The sequence below is a fragment of the Lissotriton vulgaris genome, chromosome 2_1 (genome assembly GCF_964263255.1).
Source record: "Lissotriton vulgaris chromosome 2_1, aLisVul1.2, whole genome shotgun sequence".
In the NCBI taxonomy this organism is placed as follows: domain Eukaryota; kingdom Metazoa; phylum Chordata; class Amphibia; order Caudata; family Salamandridae; genus Lissotriton; species Lissotriton vulgaris.
In genome coordinates this window covers 1,586,071,871-1,586,089,920 of record NC_141687.1, presented here as the reverse complement: position 1 = coordinate 1,586,089,920, position 18,050 = coordinate 1,586,071,871, and the positions used below count along the sequence as shown (strand labels likewise).

General features: G+C 41.8%; 1 protein-coding gene across 1 annotated transcript in view; it reads left to right on the top strand.

The window, feature by feature from the left end:
* The window catches only part of LRP1B (LDL receptor related protein 1B), a 3,669,685-nt gene that overhangs the window by 3,135,789 nt on the left and 515,846 nt on the right, over positions 1-18,050 (top strand). Inside the window, exon 63 of the mRNA XM_086955170.1 lies at positions 8,524-8,617. Within this exon, the coding sequence (XP_086811296.1) occupies positions 8,524-8,617 (94 nt within the window). The remainder of the gene's footprint in view (positions 1-8,523; positions 8,618-18,050) is intronic.

The following is an 18,050-nucleotide window of genomic DNA, read 5'->3' as shown; positions in this document are numbered from 1 at the left end:
TCATGTCAACTTCCTAATTGACTAGATGGGAATGTAAATAAATGTTGATTTACCCTGTATAGTGTGTTTTAGTATTCCAGTATACATTCTTCCTTTATTATTCCTTTTATTATCCCCCTTTATAGTAGACATTTCCTATTTTCCAACCACTCACCCTTGTCACTCCCACTTTGACACCTAAAACATAGATCGATGTGTGCATGGTCTTATGCACTGTTGGCAAGGACCTGTACATATGTGAGATAGGATCAGCATAGGCATGGCTCTATAATGTAGCTTTGTACATTTCATTGGTGAGCACATCAAGTAGAGCTACAGGAGTGCTTCTACATATTTGAATTCTTATTATAGAAAATATGCACCCATCCAATTTGTAGGTTAAACAATCAACCAGGAGGTTGCATGGCCCCAGCCTGACTGCTTGATTCTTCTCCTTCTGTTGAACTTCAATGCTCAGGCCACACCAGTGACTGCATAAAATACACGGTCTTCAAAATCGCCACTTCGGGCACCACCTCCCTGAGATGGACACAACTCTAATGCCTACCCAGACTGAGATCAAATTCCAGCTCCACTCACACTGACCTTATTGTCCCTCTTGTCCTTGCATTCCAGCTCATTCATTCTACTCGGCCATCTCAACTTCCGTATAGAGGACCAGACCGACCCCATCTCCACCACTCTCATGGAAGACTTCAACATTTTAGGACTCCCCAGTGAGTGAACGACCCCATTCACATGGGAAGATACAACCTTGGTACCATCTTCACCAATTTACCTTACACCATGGTAGGGAAAACTAAACTGCACGCAAGGACGGTCCTTTTCTCATTCATTTAATTCTGCACCTGCCTATCCTGCCCAGAACCACCCATACCCTGGTTTCCCAGTGCCAATGGAAAAAGATCTCAGAAGACAACTGGATCTCCGAGCTCCAGTCCCGATCCCCCCACCACTATGACCTAGAGTGCTCCATCACAAACTTCAGCACATGGATCACCTCCATTGCAAATCCATGACTTATCTGAGAAGCACCCCAACACCCTGATCCGAGCCACAAGCAAGATGGTACACTCTGGACCTCCGGCTCCTGAAGCATTATTGCAAGTAGATAGAACGATCATGGTATAACTTCCATGACAACATGCAACAACCACCTCTTTTTCCACTAACAGGTCAGGCAGCTCCACTCAGCCAACCTCCTACTCAACCATCTCCCACAACTCCACTGGGCCAGTGCCAGAGTATGAGTATTCTCCTATGTCATCCCCAAGTCCTGGAAGGAACTCCTCTATCACATCAGGGCTGTCAGCTCCATCCTTGAATTTCAGAAAGAACTAAAACCTTGTCTTTACCAGTAGGCCTTAATCACAAAAGAGTGGTTGTGGGTAGAGAAGAATCCAAGGGATGGACCACCTATAATAATTTCAAACACAGAAAATTCCTTGATCTGAGCCAAAATACTTTAAAGCTGATCCAGTCGTCAGATTATTTTCAGACTTTCTATCAACAGAATGTAAGGCCTTCGCTCACCATGAAGTGATGAGGTCTTCATCATTGGTTCCCTCTTGTCACCACTCATATAGATCCGGTTAGAAGATTCTACCTTTCATAAGGAGTACCATGATGTGCATGGTATTATTAACAGCACTCCTCTTCCCCTCTGTTCCACAAGCCTCACACCAACAATGGCTTGGCACACTGCATGGGCAATCCAATCATATCTTGGCAGTCAAAAACTCTCTCTGGTGCTCCCCATTAAAGGAAGTAGCTCTCACCTGGATCTACTTGACCGATGCTAGGATGAGCCCAATGTTAAATCATTTCATCTTCATGTGGAATTGGAAGGGCCTTCTGTCTTGTTGATAGAAAGTCAAAATGGATACTGATTATATCTTACATTAGGGCCCTAGGCAGGCCCATAACTCTCCTTCAAGGTACCAGGATACTGTCCCAGGTAAGGTATGTTCCCTGCAAACCAAAATAACATAACATAACATAACATAACGTAATGTAATGTAATGCAAGACAACTAAATAAACTTGGCACTGAAGCAAAAGTTACATTAAATTCGGCTTGAGCATCAAGTCAAGTTTAATCAATTGATTTGTTTGTTAACCTGAAGTTTCCTATTTAGTAGGCCCATGCAGAACTTAGTACTGTTGAATTGTCAGTGTCTAACCCTGTACTCAACAGTGGAGCTGTTAGCCTTTCCACAGTAATAGTAACATTGAAGGGTTTTTACTCTCAGGACAAGTAATAATAAAAACTATATGTCCAATCCTTTAATGTAATGCACTTTGTAGTTTGGGCTCAGTAGGTCTTTCTTAGGGGCGACTTATACATTTAAAAAAGGAATTTTTTGACTTTTCCATTAATTAAATTAGGAAAGTAGAGTTAGCCGTTTCAAACTACTCAACCAGCCAGCAATGGCGAGCTAGCAGTCACACTTTACGTTGTCACACTCACTGTGTCACAATAATGGCTGCAGTTAACAAGGTACAGTTTAACTTACAGGCCCAGGGAACCCTCCGACCCATATGTTAGCGACTTATAAGTCAGGTAACTTATGCCAATTGTGGGTGAACAAATCCAACATATACCTTTTAATGGTCAGAGCACTGGCAACAAGGTCAGTTTAGAAGGCTTTTAAGTACAGAAAACATCATGTAAAATAAGAACAATAAAATGTATTAGAAAACCTATTCATATCCTTTATTATAAAGTGCATCCTTGCAGTTCATCTTACATGCAAAATAAATATAGCTAATTGGCTATTATGTTTTTTTACTATGCTACAGTAAGTCTTGCTATGAACAAAATTATGGATTTAGCAAAACAAGGTTAACCCTGTAGTAAGACCAGGGGTAAAGTATAATGTTTCTGGAAACAATGGTCTTAGAGGAGGCCTATCCGGTCCTCTAGCAACCTGGGCTGAATAAGTTTTGAAAGGGGATGTTAAATCAGTTTAAACATATTTCACATAGGGGTCCAGAGAGGACTCAGTTACTTAGTTTGCAGGGACACAGGATGTGGATAGTTTATGACAACAAATGTATTATCTCCATAAATTTGCTTTATCTAATATTTGCTTTGTGATATATTGTGCTCCCAGAAACCATTTAAAAGTGCGTGAAGTGAAGGTGTGTAGGTGACATATTAAAAATTACATCGCATTGTACAACAATCTGATTTTTCAAAAGTGCACAGTTAAATGAATTAGGTGCTGGAGTTTTTGTTGGGAAGGTCGACGGAATTTCTTAGGTTACTGAGATCATCATCAGCACGTGAGCCTGTGAGCACCAATGATCCCGTAAGTTGTAGAGGCAAGTTTGGTATCGGGGGTCAGCTGAGATAGCCAGGATGCGGACTGGTTCCTGTCTGAACTATCACTTATGCGCGGGAACGTTTTAAGGTACTTTGGGAGGCCCCTAAGTTATGGCGAGGAGGCCGTGAAGGAATCGGGATGGTGAAGTCCTGGCAGGACACGGAATACGCCGGTCCTCACCCATTGCTTAATCTCGCAACCCACAAGTATCCCTCCGGACTTCACGTCCCGATTCCTTCACGCCTCCTCGCCATGGGCAGGACTTCTTTGAGCTCAGCACAAGGTGTGCCATCCTGTTGCTGGCACAATGTAAAATTCTGCCTGACAGGTCTTTTGGACTGACATGTAACACTTTGGCACACATGAAAGAGGGCATGGAGAATTCCCAGACAATTCTTAAGTATCTTCTGCCCAGGGCTGATGGACCCTGCTTTTGTCTTTCCTGACCTCTGTTTTGTTGTTGGATGTGGATACAAAGCCTGATTCAAACTGGACTTTCTTGTGGGTGGACGCCGGTGATTTCAACAGTCCACCCCCCTGCACATTTCTAGCCTTCAAAGCCCAAGTTTAGTGTGGCTGAATTCTGACAATGCCCAGCAGATGACAGTTTAGGACTGTTTGCGGTATAGCAAGTGGGAACTACTCAAAAAGTGGGGCAGAATGGCCCAAGGAACTTTTATTGCATTGGTTAGGGAGTGCCCAGAAGGCAGACCCAACCACTAGCTGTTGATAAGCATAAATGTGGCACACCCGAAGTAACATCTTCAGAAAACTTTCTGGACCTGCGGAAGAACCAAAGAGGACTGGATCTGCTGCATGTCACCAGAGAGGAGCATTGAAGGACTGGACCTGCTCCTTCTTATACTCAGGACATAGAAGTGGATTCCAAGGTTAAGTTTGGAAACCTATTGTGTGGCAACAGTGAGACAGCATGCTATAGGAGGCTTGTTCATGGGAAATCTCAGCTCACCAGTGGCATTCAAAACTTGGAATATACTTCGCTGGTGGACCCTGCCTGACAGCGGGAGAGTCTCTAAGTGCCCCACCACCCATCCTGTGGTTGTTTGTGTTCTGAAAGTAGTCTGGCAACCTTTTCTGTGAGTATTAAGGGGATATATCATGAAAAGTATCAGAAAGGCAGTTCCATGCAAGCAGATTGAATTTCAGGTGTGTCCCGTGCATATATCTTCATACCTCTAAAACAACAATGAAGTCCCTTTGTGCATTGAGACTCGGAAACTTTTTTTTCCCTCACAAGCTACAGAGATTCAGTGGGACCAACTGATCCAACCTTCAAATTCCCTTTTAGAGGCTACAATTCAAGCTTTGTCCTTTGTAAAAAAATGTTTTTCCTCAGAAAACATCAAGGCCCCTTTTTGGATTGGGGCTTAGAATTTTCTATTAACTTTTCTACTTCCAGGATCTAGCGTGACCAATCTACTTGATGTATTCGACCTGTGCTACATTATGGTCAACTTCAAATTGAAACTAGGTTGCAGTCTACCACAAGCATTGAGTACCATTTGAGCCCTAGCACAAATTGCATCCTCTGAGGCCAGGGGTCACAAAGGAAGTGCCAGGAGTAGCAGGAAGCAAGTTAGAGGTCATAACTATGACTCTTAACTATCCTCAAATCATGCTCATACCTAAACCTTCCTTTTTATTACATACTGGTCAATCCTAAGGTAGACCCTCAACAGCCCATGGGCATGGTGCAGAGTGCATTTATAAAATATGACATGTATCTTTAAGGTTTTCATGTCCTGGTAGTGAAATACTCTTAAATTCATTGTGTACTACTGCACACCCTATCTCTCCCATTAGGTAACATTGTGATTGTCTTAGTACATTTTATATGTGTAATTTCCAGTTGGGAAGAGATGGGACTCCCCCATATTTGGTGTCCCTGGAGTCACAATTTGAAAGCACAACTGATGATGAAGTTAGTTTTTAAATTGCAGTCCTGAAAAGGCCACTTTTAGAACATTTCGGCCTTCTGCTTGTCTCTAGAATATATGCCTACGGTGGGTGACAGCTGGCTTCCTGTATTCCTTCTAGACAACTACACAGAAAGGAAGAGTGGGTGTGACTGAGTAGCCATCTGCCTGTTGATGGGTCATTCTGAGCAGGATGTGAGGGAGAAGCTGACATGTTACACCTGAAAGGTCTGTGTCCTGTCCCCACACAAAGAATTGCATACCCTCCTGGAGTCAGTCTGGAGCCAGGGCAGGAAAGGCAGGTTCCTGTGAACTTCAATACTTCTCTTTGAAGTTTCCCTACTTCGAAGGCCCAACTGGGTGTAAGTACTGAACCCCTGACACCACCAAATCAGAACTCTTCTGAACTGAGGACATTCTACCAGGAAGAAAGATTGGTGTGCTGCCAGGAGAGACTGCCACTTTGCTGAACTTCTTTGCTGTGTTGGGCTGCTTCCTGTTGCTTCTTGCCTGGGAATGAGAAGGTCTGGACCTGCATCTCTATATCCAAAACCTTCTGTTTCTGACGACGCACCACTGACAGCTCGAGGCATCATCTGCGATTCCCGACGTATGTCCAACTTTGCACGGCTCAGTGTTAGGTCTTGTTTTACTCATACAATTTTGGCTATGTTTCTAAACTAGTGTGGATTCCTTTTGTGGTGTTTTCACTGTGTTACTGTGTTTTGTGCACACAAATACTTTAAACTTTGCCTCTTTGTTAATCTGACTGCTCTGTGTAAAGCTACTAGAAGGTGAGCACAGGTTAATTTAGACTGTGTTAATGACTTACCTTGACTAGGATTGTGGGTCTTGCTTGGACAGGATGCATACCTCTGCCAACCAGAAACTCAATTTATAACATTCTCATTTGTATAAATTGTAGTCAGGTTTTTATTGTGCTAAGCCTTTGACTTATAACTGTTTTTTTTAATGCTCTGGATATATCCATAACTACCAGGGATTGAGCTCAAGTTTAAATTATCTAAATGTTTGACTTGGTCTAACAGGCGATTGATGATTTTACTGTTGGTGGATTATCATCCACCACAAAAACGAATTTACTTTCTTACATAGTTGAAATGTTAGAATGAAAGGAATCATAATTAACACAAACTTTATACTTTCGGTATTTGGCTAAAAAATATAAAAGAATGTTGTCTTTTACACCGTTGCCTTGCTGAGTTGCATTGCATGACATATTGATAAATCTGGGCCTTAGTTTCTCCTCATCTTACAGTACAGGTTTTGTCCCACTTCCCTGATGCATTATGGTCCTTGTAGTTTTCTCTGTCTTCAGACCCTTCGGAGATAACCAAGCGGTGGTTCCCTATTCACTAGCTTGATACCTAGTTCCTAAGTATATTCCAACAACTGTATATCTGCATTCTGAACTTTTCTCTTGCTTGGCCTACCTATTCCCTGTCTTCTGTCTTCCGGTTCTTCTGGTGTTTCTTTTTACAAGTTCCAGATCAGGCTTCTTTTAATTCGTGGTTCTCTGATTTGTTCCACCAAATGCATTGCTCTTTCCTTGCACTTGTACTTCTCACCCGAGCCTCCAGCTATTTCAGCCCTGTGATTGCAGAGTGCCGTGGCCTGCAACTGACTTGGTTGTTAACTCTTCTTGTGCTCTGTCACATACTTGCTGTTGTGATATGTGGTTTGCATGTTGATTTAGTCTCTACATCTTCTGTTCCTGCCTCCTAATTTTTGTGATTGTCATTGTGTTTAGTCTTGCCTGTACTGCTCCTGTGTCTCTGTTTACCTTGACAGTCCTGCTCCTGACCTTGATTCCAAACCAGTTTTTCCATGAGCCCAGGTTCTGTTTTGGCGTTCGTTATTATGTTACAGGTTGTCCTGTCTTGTGGTTATTATGTCGTTTTGGTTGTCCTAGCTTCCAAGGTTACCAGTTAGACTACAAGGCTTGTGCCTTTGGCACAGAGAACTACAATGAGCACCTTCACCGTAGGAGCTGCTGGGTATCTCCCTGAATGCTCTGAGATTAATTTGTTCCTTGCTTTGGTATAATATCTTTTCACTTCACAGAGAGAGCACTATCTAAGGGGCATACAAACTATCATTTATGATAACTCGTCTAGCATCTCCCTTGTTTCCCTTTGTTATAGAACTTGTATTATTGTATAGTTTCCCTTTACAGACCGCCAGTATCCTAATCAAACACTGTCCATACTCCATTACTTGGCCTCTGTTCTCCCCTCCATTGCAGCCTTCAGGTACTTTCTTGCATATGTGTTACCGCTGCACTAGAAATCCCATTTTCCGACACCCCCATTCCAGTCTTGTCCCAGTCTCACCCTGCTTGTTCCTTGACACTAATGGTATTGCATAAAACTCAATGGTTTCATAATCTGTAGTTCATTCTCCTGTGTTGTTTAGTTCCTCTAAATGGAGGTCATACATAGATCCTCCGAATGGGAAACCTGAAATCTATAACATTCATAATATAAAACACATAGGGCCAGATGTATCCAGCGTTTTCCGATACCTAAACAGGCCAATTTGCAGAATAGGCCCGTTTGCAAATGGGAAAAAACCATTTGGGATGTATCACCCCAAAAGCAATTGCAAAATAGGGAATCACAAATTTTGCGATTACCGATTTTGTGAATGCATTTAGAGTATCACAATTTACGATTCTCTAAATGCAATGCCGGAATCGCAATTTACCACCAACTTCAAGTTGGAGGTAAATTGCAAATCCTTAGAAAAATGCACAGTTTTGCAATTTCCTATCTGCCACACATGCACATTTCAGGGGAGCAACAGGGTGTCCTTTTGGCACCCATGCACCCTTGAAATTGAATGCTCAATTTGCGAGTACCTATTGGCATGCAATTCCCATTCATTCCCATGGGCCTCTAGGCAACTTGCTATTAAGGAATATGTAGGAATTGCAAAATATTTGCAGAAACCTACATACATTGTATTTTGAGAGTCTATAATAGCGAATCAGTAAAATTCGCTAATATAGACTTGCAAAATGTAATCTTGATACATCTGGCCCATAATGATTTACATAATGGAATCTAGACCGTCCCAGCCACTCACTAGCCTATTAATAATAAAAATGGATCAATAAAATATGATGTCTTTATTTTAGTTCCAGTATTTAATTTTCAAAATGTGCTTTTTGTTGAAAGAACATGTTGTTTTTTTATCTGTCAAAATCTAACGTATTGCAACATTTCCCATTTGCAGTTCCGCTGCAACACAGACAAATGCATTCCATTCTGGTGGAAATGTGACACAGTTGATGATTGTGGGGATGGATCAGATGAACCTGTTGATTGCCGTAAGGAATGATTTTCTTTCTATAGACATAGTTTTTTTCTTTATGTTAAATGATGGGCAAATCGTTACAAATTGCATGAAAACACTGACATGTTTTTCTCTCTTTATATATATGTTGCTGCTTTTTTTTTCTTTTTTTTAATGATGGACGACCTTGCTAAGAAATTAAAGAAAACGCATAAATATTATGAAAGTATGGACAGCAAACTTTTTCTTAAACATGTATTTTAAACATTACATTTCCCCAATAGGTAAACACTTCTGAATACTTACTTTACTGTAAGACACTTTGATAGAATTTTCATGTCTTCCCTGCTATATTATATTGCATAACACATGTATTCATTGGTTCCTATACTGGTGTTTGCCATTAACTAAGTCTACAGAAAAGAGATCTCCTGGTACGTGGCTGATAATCAGTGATAAATCAGGATTTGACAAGGACGACAAACAAAAAGCATTTAACTTTGTTCATTTATATAAAAAATAAACTGTTGGCAACAATGCCCATATGTGTCTGTCTGTCTATCTATCTATCTATCTATCTATCTATCTATCTATCTATCTATCTATCTATCTATCTATCTATCTATCTATCTATCTATCTATCTATCTATCTATCTATCTATCTATCTATCTATCTATCTATAAACACTTTCATGATGGCCGATTGAGAGGGAGCTTCTCTGTGAACTCCTGAGAGCAGGGATCACATTTCGATATATATCCCTGAATGCCCATGCCATCCACCCACCATGCTCCCACCGCTTAGACTAGAACCGAAGGAGGTTATACCTGTATCTCAGAGACTTAATTCGGATGCCGGATTCTGGTGCTGGGCGGTCTGAAGTCCTGTCCCAGTGATCATCGGTGCCAGACTCCCCTGCAGCCTGTGCATGCTGTGGCACTGTTGAGGAGTTTGCAGCTGGAGCTAGGAGGTCGGGACCCACTTGCTGCACTGCTGGGTGTGCCAAGCCGAGTTGGAGGAGCGGCTCCTGCCCAAGGAGGTCGAGGCTGCCCGCTTCTGGCCTGCGGATCCTTCATGTAGGGAGCTGCCACTGATTTGACCTTCTGCACTCCTGTAGGGGAGCCATCCCCCTCTGCCTTGCCGAATGAGTGGAGGAGCAACTCCCGATTTCGAAGGTGAGGCTTTCTGCTTCGAGGCTGCGGATCTCTCACTACAGGGCACAGCCACTGGTGGGTTGTGCGAAATTGGAGGGGCCGCTGGACTCGGGGGTGCTCAAATCCTGTGACTTTTTGGGGTGGAGTGCTCACTGCCCTTCAGGAGTCACTCTGGCGCCTGCATCGTGCTGGCTTTGCCTGCGTTGCCGCCCCACGCCATAGCCATGGATAAATGAGTGGAGGCTGTTTGGTTGCATTGGAGCGCTTTGTGGTGATTTACGTGCTGCCTTCCTGTTTCCTCGCACACAATGTTTGCTACTAGGCCTGCTTGTATTGGTTCTCTCTGGCTTTGAGCAGTGGGGTTGCTGGGGGCCGAGGTACATTTTTTGCGTGTGGGGCTAAGGTGAATGGTGTGCCAGGGAGAGGCGCTCATTTTAAACTTTGGATTTGCGGGCATCCATTTGGGAGTAAAAGCTCTATTAGAAATAGAAGAGGCAACCGGTGCCCTCTTCCCTGGATACTCACCACATTATCCATGGAAACAGAAATAGAGTGCAACATTCTTCCAAGGATGGCAGCCATCTTGGATTGGTCTTTACTTCACTTTCATAGGAAATAGAAGAAGGGTTCAATCTTCATGCATTTATGGCAGCCATATTGGATTAGTCAATATTCGTCAATCCCCCCACATGATTAGGACTAACCACACACCTCAATAAGATCAATCAAGAAAGAATAAACTCACCTTGAGGAATCCAGACGATCATTGAAACAGGTCTATCCTGGAGAGATCTAATACAACTGTGGAACATCAAAACAGATCGATGCCGCAAGAAACAACATTAAGGCAGGCATGTTGGATTAGCTCCCTTTCTATGAGGTATCAGTTCCCACATCACAGAACACATAACAACCAAGGAAATATATAATTGAAGATATATTTTTATTCTTCCTCTTTCTACAAGACAGATAGAGGACTCAAGAATAATAAGGATCGTAATCATTACTCATAATCATGACTGGGACCTATCTGAAATCCGAAGGAAGGAACTCCTATACAATCTCATACCCCCCTAATATCTCCAAAAATGCCACCAAATCCTTTAAACACAACTTACTTAGAAAAACCCTGAAACCTTAATCACACACCCCTTCTTCAACATAGAAAAAGGCGCCATTATTAACAACCTAATATTTTTCACTACTAAAATGGCTCAATGGTGCAACACCCTAAATAAAGTGCTGAAGGTACAGGAATTTAGAAACATTCCTTACGGCATTAAGATGCTAACAGCACCCTCTCAAAAACTAAGAGCTACACTGAATATAACACGCTACATGAACAGCACGATTCTCACACAAGCCTCCAACAAAGATTTGGAACGTTTCGATTAGTATTTTTCAACCTTAAAAGAACACGTTCTTAACTGCCCTCACTCAATAAACCCGCCAAATAATAAACCGTAAGCCATCTCTCCACACATAATTCAATCTGCCAAGATAGAAATCATCACCGCTATAGAGCCCCAACAGTCGAAAATTCAATCCAGAAGCTCTGTAGTTAAGAGTAACAGCCCTCATCTACCCAAATCTACTTTATCCCCTACTAACCACAGTACCCATATCTCTGAAGCAAGCCACAACACAGGTCCTAACCCATAATGGAAAATGTTGTTAGGATGAAGTCAGGAGGCACTGACCAGGATAATTGGAGTTGAACTCAGAGGAAAGGCATTAAGAACCATGAAAAAGCAACAAGATTTAAGAAAATATGCATAGAAAATCCCAAAAGTACCCCAAATCCTCAAGAGACAACCTATTTTAACATACCAACAGAGTCAACCATACTACCTCCGGTCTCTCCGCAACCTGGAATGGAGTTTGATAATCTCACCTCTCCTCATTCCAGTCTGGAGTACAATAATCTCAGCTCCCAATCGAGCAAAACTTATGAAGCCATGCAACTAGCTATCTGGGATAGGAAGAACCTACTACTCTTATCAGAAAAATGTCTATAAAAACTGGAACGCCTACAGAAATCCGATCACAATACCCATAATAAACTAAAGTTTATTCCAATGGCAGTGACTAACAGACTATACAGCTCTTGCAATCAATTCAGATATCTGATAGACATTGAGTTGTCAACCCTGTGCTATCATATGAACCTTCCCCCAATCTTCTCACTAAGTTAGACGAACATCTCATTCAGTAAGTCCCAATTAACGCTAGCAGAATTGCAAAGACTAGCCTTAGAATCCAAATTTCAATAACCTAAAAAATGTGACACTAATTCCCAAAAAGCAAGAATCATTATCGATCAAACCACAGAAAGCCATTTTGTGTCTACTTCTCAACTGTCAGTCAGCAAAGCAACATTCCGCTAACATAGCATACCTCATCTTAAACCAGGAAATAGACGTAACTATCCTAACAGAATTATGGCTATCCGATTCATCCTCCCCATGCCTAGATCTATTAGTCCATCCAAACTATTGTATTGTGAGACTAGACAGACCAAACAAAAAGGGCAGAGGTATCCCCTGCATATATGGATCTGACATTGCCATTACCAAAGTACAATCAAACCCCTTAGAATCTTGTGAATATCTTGGTCTGTCATTAAGATCCTTAGACAATCAAACTTGCAAATTACACACTTTCTATCACCCTCTAGGTAAAAACACCATATTCATAGACCAGCTGATAGAAATCATCACAGCAAACACTACTCCCCATTCTAATGATATCTTCCTAGGAGATTTCAATCTTCACTGGGAGGATCATAATGACAATCAAGATCACCCCTTGCGACTGGTCTGATCATCACAACATTACCTTCCAAATACCCCACATAAAAACTAAAACCTCCTCACAATCAATAAAACCCAGAAAATTGATTCACAACACCAGAGGGCTCAATATGGAAATACTTGCACTGGTAAATGTCAATGACCTCACGGATTACAACATTAATATGATGGCGAGCATAATAGAGGTCATAGCCCCATTAAAACTCTAAGGGGTCCCAGACAAAGATAAAAACCCTTGGTTTAACGGATCCCTCAACGAAGAAAGATGATCACTCAGACTCAGAGAGCAGAAATGGCAACAACACACTTCCTCACCCCATTTAATCCAACAAAGACAGTCCAGAAAGGTCTAGAATAAAAGTATTCTAAATTTAAAAAAAACTTCTTTAGGAAAAGAACCTTGATAATTAAAAATAACAGACTTATGAATCTATTTGAAATACTAAAAGATCAATCCAATAAAATCCACTCCAATAAAATGGCAAAATCTGCACCAACAGCTATGAAATCAAACATAAGCACTGAAGAATTCTCCTCCTTCTTTACAGCTAATGCTATATCGATGGAGGTGGAGCTCAAAAAAGCAAGGGACTGCCCTTCAATCAAAATGATCACCCCAGCCAAGCCTCAATATCAACCAGCACTGGAAATGCCTACAAATAATGCCTTATGGTGAGAATTCAAGTCTGTTCCGTCATTGACACAGATATCGCAAAGATTAAACATATACTTTTACATTGAGTTTTTTACACCGCAATACCATCACAATGCAGTCGTTAGATCAACCACATTGTTACCATGCAGTGCCTTTACAATGCAAGTCGTTACAACAACTTGCGCTAAATGGTGCGCTGGACTTAGGAGTAGTATGATTTACTATTCCAACTCCAGTGTGTGCAACACTAGGGAAGGTGTTGGAATAGTAAATCATACTATTCCTTAGTATAGAGCGTCATCTAGCGCAAGTCATTGTAACGACTTGCATTGTAAAGACTCTGCGTGGTAACAGCACGGTCGATATAACAACCGCATTGTGATGGTATTGCGGTGTAAAAACCGCATAGTAAAGTTTGTTTCCGGCAAACATTATCTCAACCATAAAACCAAACAACAACTTCAATGATCCTCCACCTGCAAATAGTTGGTCTACAATAAACTATCTGCTCATCCCCTCATGGACAAAAGTTATTAACACATCCCTATTGCAAAGCTCCCTTCTGGACTGGCTAAAAACAGGGCAAGTCACTCCTATGTCAAAAAAAACACAGAGAATTCCGCTGACCTGAACAACTTCAGATCAGTAACAAACATTCTAATGCTAGCCAAAGTCCTGGTAAAATGTGTACAACAACAACTGAGCCAATACATCTCTGAATTCACACTGCTGAATGACTGCAATCAGGATTTAGACAAAACCATAACACTGAAACAGCAATTCCGCGCATTGTGGATGATGCTCTACTTGCCCTTGACCACAATGAAACTTGTCTCCTAATCCTGCTTGACCTTTCATCGGCATTTAACACTGTAAACAATACCAAAATACTAGACCGCCTGAAGAAAAGGATGAGCTTAGAGGGTACAGTCCTAAAGTGCTTTAGCTCATTGTTAGAAAAAAGATCGCAAAAATTCATAGTGAACCAAACATTATCTGCTTAATCAAGAAATGTTATTGGAGTACCACAGGGCTCAATACTATCCCCTGCTCTATTCAATTTGTACATAGAGCCACTCACGGAAATCTTACAGCAAGCAAACATCACCTTCCATATGTACGCTAATGATACACAGCTTTACATCAAGATCACACTGAAAAAAGGAGATTGATATCATGAACCAGGCACCAAAGAAAACTGCCCATTGGCTAACTAGCTTAACCCACAGAAAACTGAATCCCCTTTGATTTCCCCAGAAAAGCACTACGAATATCGTGGAGCGGATCAAACTAATCACAGCGCTAAACTGTATTCCGAAGATTGTAGATTCAACCAAATCCCTAGGCATTATGCTAGATAAAAGCTACCTCAGAAAACTGAAACCCTTCTTAAATAACTCAGACCTTAAAACAGCAGTCCAGTCACTAGTCATATCAAGGATCGAGTATGGTTGCACAACACTAGCCGGTCTTCCTAAGATTTTAACAGCACCACTAAAAGCCTGTCTCAAAGCGGCCACATGACTTACAACTGGATCCAGAAAGTTCAACCACGTCACCCCTCATCTGAAAGCAATCAACTGGCTGCTCTATGAAGCAAGAAAACAACCAAAATGGCATGTATCAATCACGAAGCGATACACTACAATTCACCAAGGTACCTAGCCGAGAACATCACTCTATCGTGGAGTTTGCCGGTTTCCCGGAGTCATGGATATCAATTACTGAAACCGGCCCTCTTTCGCAGGAAAATAACTTATGACCGAGCTTTCTCTGGTGCAGCACCAAGAATTTGGAATGCTCTTCCCCCTAACATTAGAAAAATCTTGTCCATTGCTGCTTTTAAAAAGGCAGCCAAATCCTTTTTTATGAGAAAATTCATTCCATAACTCCAGTAGACTTAATTATCAGAGGACCTTCTTGTTCAATGCACATGCTACCACACATCGACCACTAACATCAGTCTGATCTTGTAAATATGAATCTCAAGTAGAAATGTTTCTCTCACATTTCAATGTACAATTAAATTATGACTTTGTAGCATTTCTGTTTCTAGTAACTTGCAGGTTACTGATTAGAATTACTGAAACTGCATGGTGTTCGTGTTGCTCTAAGTGGAAAGATATGTAAATGTAAAGTGCTCTGATACCCTATTAGAGTCATGTTCGCACTATATAAATATCTTCTATCTATCTAGCTATCTAGCTATCTATTATAATAAGACGGGCACCCATCAAACTTAAAAGGCCGGCAGAGGCTCAGGTGGTGGAGAAAGACGTAACACATTTAGATATATCACAGACTACTTTGTGGGGCTCTCACTGTCTATAGTGTATCCTGGGGTGTGGTAGATGCTCTGTAGGCAGTGCTGAACTGATGCCCCTTTCTTTTGACTACATAGCATATTTCTTGGTTTATACAAACAAACTCTCAAAGTTAGACTATCTCTAAAACAAAGAAATGGAAGTCCTTAATCCAGAATAAATTTTCTGTGTATGTGAAATTTTTTTAGTTTCCCTGTTCTAGTCTGCCATTTCATTCATGGCAGGCTGTATATGGAAATCTAGACAGGGACAGGGCAAACATCACTGTGATATTACAGCCAGGTGGCTCATTGGCTCTCAGGTCAAGGGTTTATGATTCTAGATGCAACTAAGGCTCTGTTGCCCGAATCCTTGCAGTTCCTTCAACTCTATGGGCCTTATTACGAATTTGGTGTTGTGGCACCGGGTCCACCCCACTGCCACACTGCCAAAGCCATGGTCAGACCACCCAAAAATTAGGAATTTCCTCTTGTCTGGGAGGCTTTTTTTTTGGTGTTCCCATGCCGTTGCCTCTAAAAATGGGCACCAGAATGGGAATGCCAAAAACAGTTCATGAACAATATGGACTGAAAAGTCCATGCCGTGCAGCGACTGGGCACATGCGCACAGGGGGTACATGTTGTGCCCTCCTGTGTGTATCTCCATGTGTTCCCCCTTTGTTTCCTCTACACTATGGTGTGCATGGCAGAGGTCCCGCCAAGCATATTGCAGTGGAGCTGTGGGAGTCTGACCGCCCAAATCATATTAGGGTGGTTGAGAGACCGCCACCACCGTGCCCCCATGAGTATGGCAGTCCATGTACCACCAGACTCGTAATCAGGCTCCAAATTCAAAATGGGACCATAAATTGCAATCTGTTTTTATATTTCCGCACAGTAACTGTAGGTATTCTTAGTAACCAAATCTTTAATAATTGGCAGCTTTAAACATTTTGACACACGCACATTGAAAAATCACTTTTATGAAATTGTAAATAATCTATTTGTAATTGTGCTTAACTACTGTAACTATTATGTCGCACTTTATATTAGCATACCGTATTGTATATTGCAGTACTATCACAGTGCATTGAACAACTTAGAAACACACATAGTTAATCCTTATGCATCTCAATATGAGCTATACCAATAATATGTAATTCTGGAGTTTGAAAACATTAAAGATCACAAAGAAATATGGTCAGTCAATGTATCTTACTCTTTTGAAAGACTAGAAAGCGGTTTCGGCACTTTGAAATGGTATATGAGCCTCGTCAGTTGGTGAGAGACAGAAATAAAAGGCTGGCTAGACTGTGCAGACATTTTTTTAGATCAGGTATGCAAAAAGCCTTTATAAAAAAACATAACTTGGAAGATTTTTGTTTTACTGTTGTAGTACAAGAAACAAATTTTCGATTAAGGACATGTAGCCTTAGCCGGAGATTCACCTCTTTCATGACACGTGCACCTTAAACCAGATCACGCTGTAGCTGCATGACTCGACAAAGGCTGCCTCCTCTGCCCGAGGCCAGCCCCACCAAACTGGTCTTCGTGTCCATTGTCCTGATCATGATTAGACGGCCGAAGCCGGTAGTCTTGCCCATTTACAACCTACAAACATCTCTTATCCCGCTTTCCTATCTTCCACACCTGGCTCCGTTTCTTTCTTTCTGAATCTTTATTAGGGGGAGGTAACGAAATTTACGATGAGGCGGTCCGGCTCTTGAATGCAATATTGACAAGGGATTGTGATGAACTAGTGGGAACCCCTCTTCATAGATGTCTGGTATCAGATTTTATCGACGGTTCCTGTGTAACACCAAAAATTTTTTGTTTTAGACACAAAGGTCTTGAGAATGTATTACATGTAAAGAATTCGCCCCCAGCTTAAAATTTAGTATATAAGGAACAACCCTCTTTGTACAATTTGAACAGGCTCCTAGAATCTGCCCATGTGTGGTTTCTGTGACTTCTGTGTCCCTGCAGTAATAAACCTTTGGTCTTTGACGCCACCATCGAGAAGCCCGTGTTTCTGTTCATTTGCGCACCAAGGCAGGTGGAACTCCGGGGTCTTTGGGTGTTGTTCCCTGACACCTCTGGACGGAACCAAAAAGTCCAGAACTCCAATTGGCGCCCAACGTGGGGCGACGTCATTCGGTACCGGTCCAAAAGCCTGAAGAGTTCGAGAAGCTTCGTGTGAAGATTCCTGAGGGAGGCGCCCCACTTCATCGATCCCGGCATATCGCAAAAGTGGCCCGAAGTTCTCTTCCACGAGGGTTCCCATTCGGACGGCTGCAGTGGGCTGTTGCCTTGACCGTCGCCCTGTCTTGGACCCGAGGTGCAGTCCTTAGTACAGCGAAACGTGACGGGTTTCTCCTTGGTGACGTCTTCAGTGCCTCAGTTAAGTATTTAGTGATAGCTAGCTGGTTACTTCGTGAGGGTTGTTAAAATCCTTTTTGGTTCATTCTTGGTTTGGTTTGGTTTTGTAAGATTATCACTGGTTGTTCTGGTTACGATAATCTATTTGGTTTAGTTTGGGTAT